Source organism: Dreissena polymorpha, chromosome 15 (assembly GCF_020536995.1).
Source record: "Dreissena polymorpha isolate Duluth1 chromosome 15, UMN_Dpol_1.0, whole genome shotgun sequence".
NCBI lineage: Eukaryota > Metazoa > Mollusca > Bivalvia > Myida > Dreissenidae > Dreissena > Dreissena polymorpha.
The window spans coordinates 35,371,987-35,385,153 of record NC_068369.1 but is presented as its reverse complement, the minus strand read 5'-3'; the positions used below and the strand labels follow the sequence as shown (position 1 = coordinate 35,385,153).

The following is a 13,167-nucleotide window of genomic DNA, read 5'->3' as shown; positions in this document are numbered from 1 at the left end:
GTGTGGCATCGAAAATTACAACAAGATAATATTATTATGTCAAGGTTATTTGAGAAATACCAAAAAAATATGCATGTCTTTATTTAGTTTAGAAAGACAAAACATTGTAATTTTGAACTTAATTGAAAATATTTAAGAACTGACTTAAGATGTTTCTGGAATACGACCCCAAAACTGGCAGACTGTTGAGGTGTTATGCTGTTGCTGCTTGCCAGTATCTAAGTGTTGGAAATGAATTCTTTAAAACTTGAATTTAGTAATAAAGGTCTTTATATAATTAAATTTTACTTTCCGGGGGACTACAAAATGCGTAAAAATACGGATCTAAGTAGTTAAGGGTTTTAAGTGGGATTCAATGGCTAGCTGGGACAACACTTTACGCACCTGCATTAAGACCCGTTTTTGAAGAGTGAAGATCAATTAATTTGATAAGACCCAAAGAAACTGGTAATTGTCAAACATCCTACACCCTACAGCAGACATCAAAATGTAAACACAGAATATCAAGCAAACATAGATAACCTAAAATCTTGAAATGTTTACTTTCTGAATGTCGCAAATTTAGCATTGCTTTCATAGGATTTTGACAGTAACATGTGAGATGATTTGCCAGTTAATAAATGAGCTGCGCACTGTGAAAAGGGTGTTTGATGCATGTGCGTAAAGTGATGTCCCAGATTAGCCTGTGAAGTCCACACAGGCTTATCAGTTATCAGGGACGACACTTTTCGCCTTTATGAAATTTTCTGTTTAAAGAAAGTCTCTTCTTAGGAAAAATCCACTTTCTGCGGAAAGTGTCGTCCCTGATTAGCCTGTGCGGACTACACAGGCTAATCTTGTACGACATTTTATGCAAATGCACTAAACCCACTTTTCACAGAGCATGTCCTAAATAAATTGTTTTGACCTTTATACGAACATCAAACAGCTGTTATACCATAATGCAGTGTTTTCATCCCATATGCAAACTGATGTAATATTTAGCAACCTTTACATGTAAATGTCAAGGAAATGTGTGAAATATGGCCAATATATACAAATTACAATATATCAGGGACCAATACATACAAATTACAATATATCAGGGCTCAACATTAACGTAAAAAAGTACTTAGAAAATCTACTAGCCCTGAACGTAAAGCCACTTGCCCAAAAATGAAATATCACATGAACTGTTAACCTCATATTTTTTAATAAAGATTAAAATGATACACCACAAAACCTTTTTTATTTTTGCACATTTAACAAAATAATTACAGCAATTTTAATCTAATTAAAGTCTTAATTTAATGCTCTTTGTTCTTTTTTGCACTTGCCTGGGCGGACAAATAGATTATAGAATAACTTGCCCGGACCCAACTTTTACTTGCCAGGGGCAATAGGACAACTGTTAACCCTTTCAGTGCGGGAACCGAATTTTAAAGGCCTTTGCAAACAGTTTAGATCCAGATGAGATGCCACAAAACATGGCGTCTCATCAGGATCCAAACTATTCGCTATTCTGATAGTATTCTTTGGAAAAAAATTGAAGAAAAAGCTAATTTTAGAAATTCAGCAGACAACATTTTAGCAGACGACAAATTTCCCAGCATGCAAACGGCTAATGTTGAGCAGGGCTGAATGCATGTGCGTAATGATCCTTCCCAGATACTCCTATGCAGTCAGTGACGATACTTTCCACCAAGCGCTTAGAAGAGACTTCCTTTAACTCTTTCAGCGCTGGAACCGAATTTTGAAGGCCATTGCAAACAGTTTGGATCCAAATGAGACGCCACAAAATGTGGCGTCTCATCAGGATCCAAACTGTTTGCTATACTGATAGTACTATTTGAAAAAAAAAATCGAAGAAAATGATAATTTTAGATATTCAGCAGACGACATTTTAGCAGACGACAAATTTCCCAGCATGCAAAGGGTTAAACAAAAAACAACATAAATGCAGCGAGTGCCGTCCCTGATAAGCCTGTGAGGATTAATCTAATTAACTAATTAACAGCATCACCAGTTCATTAAAGAACCATAACAGTCACCTACCATGTTGTTTCACATCATATCCATTTGTAGCCATGGTAACACAGAACTGCTCATACACATGCTTTAATTCAAAGTAATCCAATTATATTTTCACATCTTCCGAGTTATTTAAAATCACAATTTCTAAAAAATCACAGTTTTATGCTTCGTTCGTCACAGGTTCATGTCATTTTCAAAACATTAAACGTTTTAATGTGCTTTATTTGACTTAAAAAAATCGTTAGGCAAAGAACAATCAGTAACTAAGAAATATTAAGAGACAATGATTCATAGTCATAAAATTAAGTTTTAAAATCAAGAACTTTGAGGATAGGCATTCCGCAAATTGCCGCAAGTATGTTTAGGCTGGTGAATCAATAAACTATAACACTTTACTTTCCGTCAGAATTAACTGTTAATCAAAATCAATACACTTTCATTAATGACCTACTATTTCTAAAGCACAGCAAATTTATTTTCCTTAAATAAACTAAATCAGGCAAAAGCATATTTACAACTAATCTTTAAACACTTTTTTCAATTGTAGAAACCTTTTTTATAGATCAAAGCAACAACAACAAAATAAATAAATAATGTCTTTATAATTTTGATAACTTTACCAATTTATTAAACAATCAAGGCTTCTTATTTCATATAACTCCAATGACATGACAGGTAAACTTAAATCCACTTTCAACAATATGCCAAGTAACCTGTAGCCATTCACAAAAATGTCATCATCGCTGAGTTTAGAACGTTAAATACCGCCCTTTTCCCTACCGTCAGTCGATATTTCAATACACTAGCCAAGTAATCCACAAAACCACAAACCCACACATTAATTCACGACTAAATATTGTGATATACTGCACACGCTGCACTCCATACAACAAAACCACTATGATCTTCCAATCAAAACCACTATGATCTTCCAATCAAAACCACACACCCCCACCTACCAATAATTTTCACAAACGTTTCTCAACCTTAAACTTCCTCGAGTCACAATCAAATGTGAACGTTGTTCAGGCCTAACTGGTATACTCTTATAAAATCCTTAAGTTAAGTCCCAGCCACTTTTGAAAATCCATAAAAAAAAGTTGTCCCCAAGCATAGACGGAGATAACAACATAAATGTGTCAAGATAGCAGATTGCTAATATGAATGAGTATAACAAAGTTGTCTTTAACCGCATACCAGATAGCCAGCCTAGCGTTAACACTGTAAATGCTCTTAATACATTATACCTGCAAAGCTAAGCAAGGCAAATTCATTTCGTCAGCCAAGAGTCTTGTCTAGTGGGCCTATCCTCCAGGTATAGATTAATAATTAACATACTATAAATACGGCTTGTGAAACATTTGGTGAAATCTCAAAGTCACTAGGGGGTTGCAAAACATTTGGTTAAATCTCAAAGTCACTTGCAATGTTCTTTAAACAAAGGTGAAGTGCTGCACACTGAGTGCTGAACAATTTTACAATGTCAGTTTTGTTATCTTTTTAACACCTGCGTTCTTGAGTGGGTCCAAAATAATTTCTCTCTCCTAACAGTTTTGATTCAAAGATACATAAACACTCTTTTGTGAGGTCAAACACACAAAAGGCTGTTACAAACGTCTTAATAATGTCATTGTTCTATTTATTTATACGTGTTCCATTTATTTATATGAGTTTGAGGCGCTAAAGTAATAAAGTTTAATGTCTGCTACATAAGTTTTATAATATCAATATCATTATCATCATCTTTACAAAGATAATAGTAATAATAATAATCATCATCATCATGGTCATCATAATCATCATCATTGTCATCGTCATCATCATCGTCATCATCATCATCATCATCATCATCACCACCACGGCCACCACCACCATCATCATCATCACCAGCAAAGACAGCAACAAAAAAAAACACCACAAAAACTTCTGTGCAATAAACATAAGCTAGGCCTAAAAAGGAAAGTCTTAAAAAGCAATAACTTTTTGTACATTCACTTAACCCCCCTGATGCATTGAATGCCATAAATCCTGGTTTTATTGCAAACAGTTTTATTAACAGTTACATCATGCAAATGAGTCACTGTGAATTGTTTTATATCCCATTCATAAAATGTGCACAGATTTTTTGTTTGAGATTATTAGCTTATGATTGGGATAAACGGATTAACGCTTTAATCAGATTTAATATGGTAAATTGTCCTCAATATAAAAAGAATTATTCAATATTTTATCCAATAGTTGTTTTTTTAACTAACACTTGTATATTAGAACGGCTCTTATTCAATCTACAAATCAGCTTATTGGGTTTTAAGGAGTCATGTGCCACCATTTGGTAGAGAATTAGAACCTGACCTGTCAAGGGGAAAAGATTGACAAAAATTATGTCTTAAAGATGGTCAATTTAAAGCGAATCTTATCTGGCCTTGAAAGAGTATAAATTCCTATTAGTTTAAACCTATTTATTTTAGCTCGATTGCATAGAACGCCTAAGGCTTATTTGAAACATTCTTGAGTCTGTTACCTGGGAAGAACGAGTACTTGGTGTGTATGGGGAAGATCTAAAGAACGCTCCCACAGTGGGGATCGAACCCGTGACCTCCTGATTGCTAGGCGGACATCATATCCACTACACCACTTCAGTGACCTGTAAATTCCTTTTCACCCCACCCCTCTTGCAACCTTTGGATTCTATAGCTAAATTGATCTCATAAATGATGAATGTGTACTTTATAATATAAATATTACAATAAAGAGCTATTCAAAGACAAATTACATACGTTGAAATCTTATAAAAATTCCAATTTGCCCCTGAATAATGAAACAGAAACTTCCTCATCCAAACTGCCAGTTAAAATATGAAGGTACATAGCCTGAGCATGAACATTAACGCATTTATGCCTAGCATCTAGAAAAAAGGCCTTGGCAAACAGCATAGACCCAGATGAGATGCCGCATAATGCGGCGTCTCATCAGTGTCTGCGCTGTTTGCTTCAAGGAATTTCTGTAAGAAATATTCTAAATATAGAAATAAATATACTAGACATCCCTAATTTTGGAAATAAATTTTTGATCCAATTTAGAAGGATGGGAGAGTTCACTAGGCAAAAATGGGTTAAATCAACTTCACACTGAATGTACATTTTTCTAGTAACCACAACTCCACAAAACACACATCTAGCTTTCTATAAACTTCAAGGCATGACACTATATACTTGCACCACTGACATGTATCCAAAGTTTGATTTTAATCAACAGGAACTTAAAAACATCCAACACAGAGGGATGAAGCAAATTGTTGACCAGTAAATTATACTCAAGCATGGCAAAGACCTAGATGTAGAAATACAGCACTTATCTCTGAGATATTGATATTTAGATAAGAATCTATGATAGTCAATTAAGCCAAATACTATCAATCCTTGGTTCCCCATGGACTGATATGGTATTATATTCTGTCTGATAACCGCTGGATTATCATACACTCTGGGAATGGAATGTGGACATATCTGTCCCCTTGTAATCAATGAGATAGCAACTATGATAAGTTATATGAGGGTAGATTCACACTAAAGGCTGATATACACTTTGTAAGGATTGTTAATTTTCTAACTCTGTACACTATGTCAGAAATATTAATATTATAAACTTAATCAAATATTAAATGTAACTGTAAAGAAAAATTAATTGAATAAAAAGCGCATTTAGTTTTAGAATTAGTTAATGATTTAGAGAGGAAAGTGAAATTTTAACAAAGGGAGGCAACTGCCAGAAATGCAGCATTGCCATTTGTAAGGGTTGTCTCCCTTACATTAAAACAAGCCATTTCTATTCTCTAATCATTCACAGATTTTGGAATCATTGTAATCTACAATTCTTCTGACAAATTGAACCGATTAAAATGAGATCTCTACTGGAAATGACAGATACTGCATATCTTATACTGCAGTTTGGTTGAAGATGAAAGAGAAGCCATTAATTACAGAAACTGAAGTAGGGTTTAAAGGACTGAGAGAAATATGAGCTCCACTCTAGGAAAATGGGGCTTAATGCATGTGAGCAAAGAGTCGGCCCTGATAAGCCTGCGCTGTCTGCACAGGCTAATCAGGGATTACACTTTCTGCTTAAACAGGATTTTTGTTAACAAGGGACATCCTTTAAAAAAAACATACCATAAAAGCGGAAAGTATGTTTTGTTTTTGCCTCAAATTCTCAACAAACATTCATAATTCAGGTATAATTACTTATTTTTAAGATGTTTTTGATCTGTTCAAGGACCCTTTAGTAAAAAAGTCAGATTATAGAACATTGCAATAATGACCTCAAAATAAAATACAATCCAAAAGATTGACTTCCTTTCCAGTCAGTGTATGAGTAAAAAAATCAATATTTAAATATGCACACATCAATGCAATTGTTGACATTTTGACGAAAGAATGTCTGCAAAGTCAACAACCGCCCATACAAGTAATATTTTTAGGTGCAAAATAATCGTCACAAAACGGTTTGAAAATGAGGAAAATTTACCAAGACTTTTGATAGACAATTTGAAAAGACATGCGAAAAATGCGGACAAATATTACACACCTCAAAGCTGAATTATTTCCTTTCACGAAAATCTAACATGGGAAAAATAGTCGTGGTAATTTTATGTAAACATTTTTAGAAATGCGGAAAGTTTTTCGTGAATTCCTGTAAGAAGATTTGGAAATGAACTACGTATTGAAATCAGCCTCAATATGAAGAAAACATGGTTAAGTGTATGTGTGTCAAGACAGTGTCCTCCAACATAACCCTGTGCACTTGTGCTCTGAAAGAATTTTTCTTGTAAAGAAAGTATCTTGTAAACAATAATCCAGTCTAGGCGGAAAGTGTCTTATCTGATTAGCCTGCGCAGACTTCACAGGCTCATTCTGGAATGGCACTTAACCCATTAATGCCTAGTGGACTCTCCCATCCTTCGAAATTGGATCCATTTATTTCCAAAATTAGGGATGGCTATTATTTTTATTTCTATATTTAGAATATTTCTTACAGAAATCCCTTTAAGCAAACAGCGCAGACCCTGATGAGACGCCGCATCATGCGGCATCTCATCTGGGTCAACGCTGTTTGCCAAGGCCTTTATTCTAGACTTTGGGCATAAATGGGTTAACGCATATGTTTCAAGGCTTAATTATTGACAGCAAGACACAACAACACGTTTGTTCACAGTTCCAGCAGAATTGGAATAAAAGCCCTACTTTATTTAACGGCATTATCATTTACCATATACCCACAGAAATAACACCTGCCAGACTCCTTCCTTTTCCACCAAATTATGATACAGATAAAACAAAACTGGAACCTAAAATACACAAAGACATGATGCATGTGTTAGATATCAAAACTCCAGAGAAAAGCCACACTGCTTATCAGTAACTGGGTTGTCATGACCGTCTGGGAAAGTTTCCCAGGCTCCAGAAAAAAACACACAATTCCATTAGTGTTTTTAAGGTGGCTACAACTGTACATTCACCAAAAGGCTGTCTTTTGCATGTTCACAAAGCTGATTGCATGAAGCTTTTCACATTCTTCTAAGAGCATTCAGCTTACTAACCCTTCACCACTTAGATACCTTCACCACTTAGATACCTTCACCACTTAGATACCTTCACCACTTAGATACCTTCACCACTTAGATACCTTCACCACTTAGATACGTATTTTGATGCATTTGTAGTTCAAGTTTCAAAGGCTTCATTTTCAACCCTTAGTTACTGATAAGCAGCAAACAGCATTAAACCTGAACAGATTGCAAGTTACTCGCAGGCTGTTCTGGTTTTATGCTGGTTGCAAAAGCCATTTCCACTTGGCCTCTTATATATGGGGGAAAGGGTTCAGTGCTGCCTTTGTTCTATTAACTATTGAAAAATAAGTATATATTTAATAAAATATGTATGCTTATAACCAAAATGGAAAGATAAAACAACTCTTTCTTTTTTTTTCTAAATCAGATGCCGAGGGAGGGGGGGGGGGTAGTAGGCAAGGCACAGAGTCACAATAAAAAAATAAAATAAAATTATTATTTCATTTAACCCTTTCCCACTCAGAAGCAAAGTGAAAATGGCAATGTGCAACCAGCATAAAACCAGAACAGCCTGCGAATAACTCACAGTCTGTTCAGGTTTTATGTTGTTTACTGCTCATCAGTATCTAAGGGTTTGATATGAAGCCTTTAAAATCTGAACCTAGTAAAAAAGGTCTTTAATTAAAATTTATTTTCTGAGGGACTTAAAGTGGCCTTTTCACAGATTTTGGCATATTTTGAAATTTGTCATTAAATGCTTTATATTGATAAATGTAAACATAAGATCTTAAAAGCTCCAGTAAAAAATCAAGAATAAAATTTAAAAAAAGAAAAAAAAGGAGCTGTTACCAGGGCTCGAACCAGTGACCCCCGGAGTACTGGAGTTAGTCTGAAGTAAAAATGCATTATAGCCCTCTCGGCTATTCCGCCGGGTATACATAGTTTAAGTATTTTATACCTTATATAAGCAATCTTCGTAGTTTCGTAAATTTAAACGACAACAACAGAACTCTCCAAATTATTCAATCGTTACGCGTTGCAACGCTTTATAATTTTTAGGTTTTAAATCGTCAAAAGATACATATAATGGCTATATTGGACTATGGTAAATGTTCAGTAATACTGTTACCTCACAAAAATCATAACTATAACGAAAATTTGCGAATCTGAAACAATTTTTTCCAATTATGTCAATTTACCAAACCATGAAAAGATCCCTTTAAGATGCATGAAAATATGTATCTAAGTGGTAAAGGGTTTACGCCATTGAGTTTCCTACCTGACCATGAAATTTATCAGATCACAGCACATCTTATATTAAATGAACCATGATATAGGCCAATCCTAAATAGCCCAAACTTTATGAGAATGTAGTTGCAACCACAGGTGCTAAATTGTATCAAGTAAGGTGAAATATTGTCTCTAAAATTCGGGTTGACATGGTCACCGGATGATTTAATATGGTCATTAATACTGGTATGTAACCTGCATACTACAATGTAACCTCAAGATAACATGGGATTGACTAGATGTCATGATTTACATTTAAATAGTCATTATAATTGTGAAATTGGTGCTGTCAAATACCTTTTTTGTAATTTCACACATTTTTGCACAATAATACTTTTTCATTTTACATAACTGATGGTTAAAAGCAAAATGCTATATTTTCTTAAAGTTTCTAAGTGTATTATATACATAATTTCTTTAATACATACATGATATAACCAAAGCATTATTTTTTTACAATTACAACAATTTCTTAGCCTGTATTTATGTGTGCAAATAAATCATCATCCAATTTTTACTAAATTCACAATACACAGTTGAATTAAAATGAAGGTTCACAACTCCAAATGCCTTTAAATGAAGGTTCAGAACACACAGTGCCTTTAAATGAAGGTTCAGAACACACAGTGCCTTTAAATGAAGGTTCAGAACACACAGTGCCTTTAAATGAAGGTTCAGAACACACAGTGCCTTTAAATGAAGGTTCAGAACACACAGTGCCTTTAAATGATTAGGTTCAGAACACACTGTGCCTTTAAATGAAGGTTCAGAACACACAGTGCCTTTAAATGAAGGTTCAGAACACACAGTGCCTTTAAATGAAGGTTCAGAACACACAGTGCCTTTAAATGAAGGTTCAGAACACACAGTGCCTTTAAATGAAGGTTCAGAACACACAGTGCCTTTAAATGAAGGTTCAGAACACACAGTGTCTTTAAATGAAGGTTCAGAACACACAGTGCCTTTAAATGAAGGTTCAGAACACACAGTGCCTTTAAATGAAGGTTCAGAACACACAGTGCCTTTAAATGAAGGTTCAGAACACCAAATGTCTTTAAATGAAGGTTCAGAACACACTGTGCCTTTATATGAAGGTATAGAACACACTGTGCCTTTAAATGAAAGTTCAGAACACACTGTGCCTTTAAATGAAGGTATAGAACACACAGTGTCTTTAAATGAAGGCTCAGAACACACAGTGTCTTTAAATGAAGATTCAGAACACACTGTGCCTTTAAATGAAGCTTCAGAACACACAGTGCCTTTAAATGAAGGTTCAGAACACACAGTGCCTTTAAATGAAGGTTCAGAACACACTGTGCCTTTAAATGAAGGTTCAGAACACACAGTGCCTTTAAATGAAGGTTCAGAACACACAGTGCCTTTAAATGAAGGTTCAGAACACACTGTGCCTTTAAATGAAGGTTCAGAACACACAGTGCCTTTAAATGAAGGTTCAGAACACACAGTGCCTTTAAATGAAGGTTCAGAACACACAGTGCCTTTAAATGAAGGTTCAGAACACACTGTGCCTTTAAATGAAGGTTCAGAACACACTGTGCCTTTAAATGAAGGTTCAGAACACACAGTGCCTTTAAATGAAGGTTCAGAACACACAGTGCCTTTTAATGAAGGTTCAGAACACACAGTGCCTTTAAATGAAGGTTCAGAACACACTGTGTCTTTAAATGAAGGTTCAGAACACACAGTGTCTTTAAATGTAGGTTCAGAACACACAGTGTCTTTAAATGAAGGTTCAGAACACACAGTGCCGTTTAATTGGGGTTCAGAACACACAGTGCCTTTAAATGAAGGTTCAGAACACACATTGCCTTTAAATGAAGGTTCAGAACACACTGTGCCTTTAAATGAAGGTTCAGAACACACAGTGCCTTTAAATGAAGGTTCAGAACACACAGTGCCTTTAAATAAAGGTTCAGAACACACAGTGCCTTTAAATGAAGGTTCAGAACACACAGTGCCTTTAAATGAAGGTTCAGAACACACAGTGCCTTTAAATGAAGGTTCAGAACACACAGTGCCTTTAAATGAAGGTTCAGAACACACAGTGCCTTTAAATGAAGGTTCAGAACACACTGTGCCTTTAAATGAAGGTATAGAGCACACAGTGTCTTTAAATGAAGGTTCAGAACACACAGTGTCTTTAAATGAAGGTTCAGAACACACAGTGTCTTTAAATGAAGGTTCAGAACACACAGTGCCGTTTAATGAAGGTTCAGAACACACAGTGCCTTTAAATGAAGATTCAAAACTATTAATACTGAGTTTAAACTTGATCATCTCTTGGCTATCACAGTGCATGAGTCATGCCATCTCAGATGATTATCGTATTAAAATTTCCTGATGCAATATCTCTGATCATGCAGTTTTCAAAGGCCAGAACGTAATGTTTGCTATGGGTACTTGAGATCACTTTGGTCCTTTCAAGTGGTGGGCGAATAAAACCTTTTAAGCAAAAGTTATCCACTTTTCCTTTGTCAACCTTTGCTTTAAATAACCTGTCCTGAATTATTAATTAATGTGAGACATCTCTTTTTAAAACTGAGCATTGATCCGTGTTTTAAAACTAATCTATATGTGTTTAAGTTAACTGAAACAAGTTTATAGGAGCTGGATCATTGAAATAATCTGGTTTTGGGACTGACAGATATACAGAATTAAATGGTCAGAAACAAGCTGAAGACATTTTGTTGTAAACATAACTTAAAGAATCAACATAAGCTCTTTTATTATTATTAATCAGATTTTTGTTTCTCAGCATGTCCTAGTTTTTCAAAAAATGACTTGCCTTGACAGTTATATGAAGATTTCTGATTTTGGAAAAATTAGAAGAATTTGCGTCGGTCATTTTTCGATTTGTTTGTGTATAATTTATGGATCAGTAAGCGCACAAAATCAACAAAAAATAATGTCTCACAAATATAAATGATTTTACAGTGTTTGCCCTACCATTGAGCTCCTCATAATTTATTACAAACACTCCATCAGCTGATCCTCCATGGCCCACTAACCCACAATGCAACTGATTCGGGGACCCTTTTCCGCTTCGGGGACTTTTAATAGCAACGCAATTTGTTTGTCACGCAGCTTTATTATTTACAAAAGTAACCTGAGCAATCCTTCTCGAGTTCAAAACAATATTGAGCTTGCGTATTGTATTGCTCAAACAGCAAGTGATAGAAATGAGGCATTGTGTCAAACCATCAAGCCTGTTTTCCTGTTTTCAATGTAGCTAACTGATGTTAATACTTTTTATGTAGCTAACTGATGTTAATACTTTTTTTCCTTTCTTGAGCATGCAAGGCGATAAAAGATTGTTGATAATTAACTTTTACATTTACAATATTTATTAAACAACAAAACCTTTATGAAGCTCACAAAGAAAGGTGGTTTCTGTACTTATTATGATTATAATGATTTACATAATATACGGCTTAATCTCTAATTAATGTGGCACCCCCCCCTTATTTTTGTATTTAAAAAAATTGAATTACAATCCATGCTTATTTAACTTTGCCTAAAATTAATAATAAGATTAACAGTCAAATTATCATAAATTTCTTATACCGGTAGCGGTCAATATAAAATAATTACATTATTTTGCCTCTATAAAACTCCCCCTCCCCTGTTTAGTAGACTCGGAGTATACAGTGTGGATTCAGTTGTTGTTTTTTTCAAATTCGGGGCCGGTATTCGGCTCCATTGACAATGGAAAAAGGTATATATTTTTCCCGAATGAGACCTGAAAATTCAAAATGGAAGGTTTCCAAAAAAAATATATATATAATGTTTTATTTTTTATTTTTAGATCTAAACATTTCGTTCATGTCCTGTCAAGCTCTTTAAGTTGAACCTAAGCAGGGTATTTTTCCCACTTTTTGGGAAGATAGCCCATGGCTTTGGAATTGGGAATTTTATCTGCATTTTCATGAAATTGGCAAAATGAATTAATTAGCCTTTTTTTTACACAAGAAAAGTCCACTGATTAAGGAAATACTAAATTTCATATTACTCTTTATAATCATTCAAATTAAAAGAACAAAATCATATAATACTTTGTTAGATGTAATTGGATTAAAATCGAGTTAAAAAACGCATTAGACACTTAAAAAAAAAAAAATTTTTTTTTTGGAAATTGGGAATTTTTTGCCACATTTTGGGAAAAAAGTATACTTTTGGGGATTGGGAACATAGCCGAATTTCGGCTATAAAATCGGGCCAAAAAAAACCCTGCTAAGTAAATTTAATACTGACAACAATTTTATTCTTAGCTTTGA

The 13,167-nt window shown here is 34.6% G+C and overlaps 1 protein-coding gene across 13 annotated transcripts in view; it reads right to left on the bottom strand.

Moving 5' to 3' along the window:
• Positions 1-13,167, bottom strand: part of LOC127861176 (protein TANC2-like) — a 222,949-nt gene that overhangs the window by 49,501 nt on the left and 160,281 nt on the right. Inside the window, exon 1 of one of the 13 annotated variants that reach the window (XM_052399574.1) lies at positions 2,973-3,177. The exons of 11 other annotated variants lie outside the window; for them this stretch is intronic. Coding sequence is in view for 1 of the 2 variants with exons in the window: in XM_052399573.1 (XP_052255533.1) it covers positions 2,035-2,068 (34 nt within the window). In the remaining variant the exon portion in view is untranslated. One more of the 13 variants, XM_052399573.1, reaches the window with a different exon arrangement.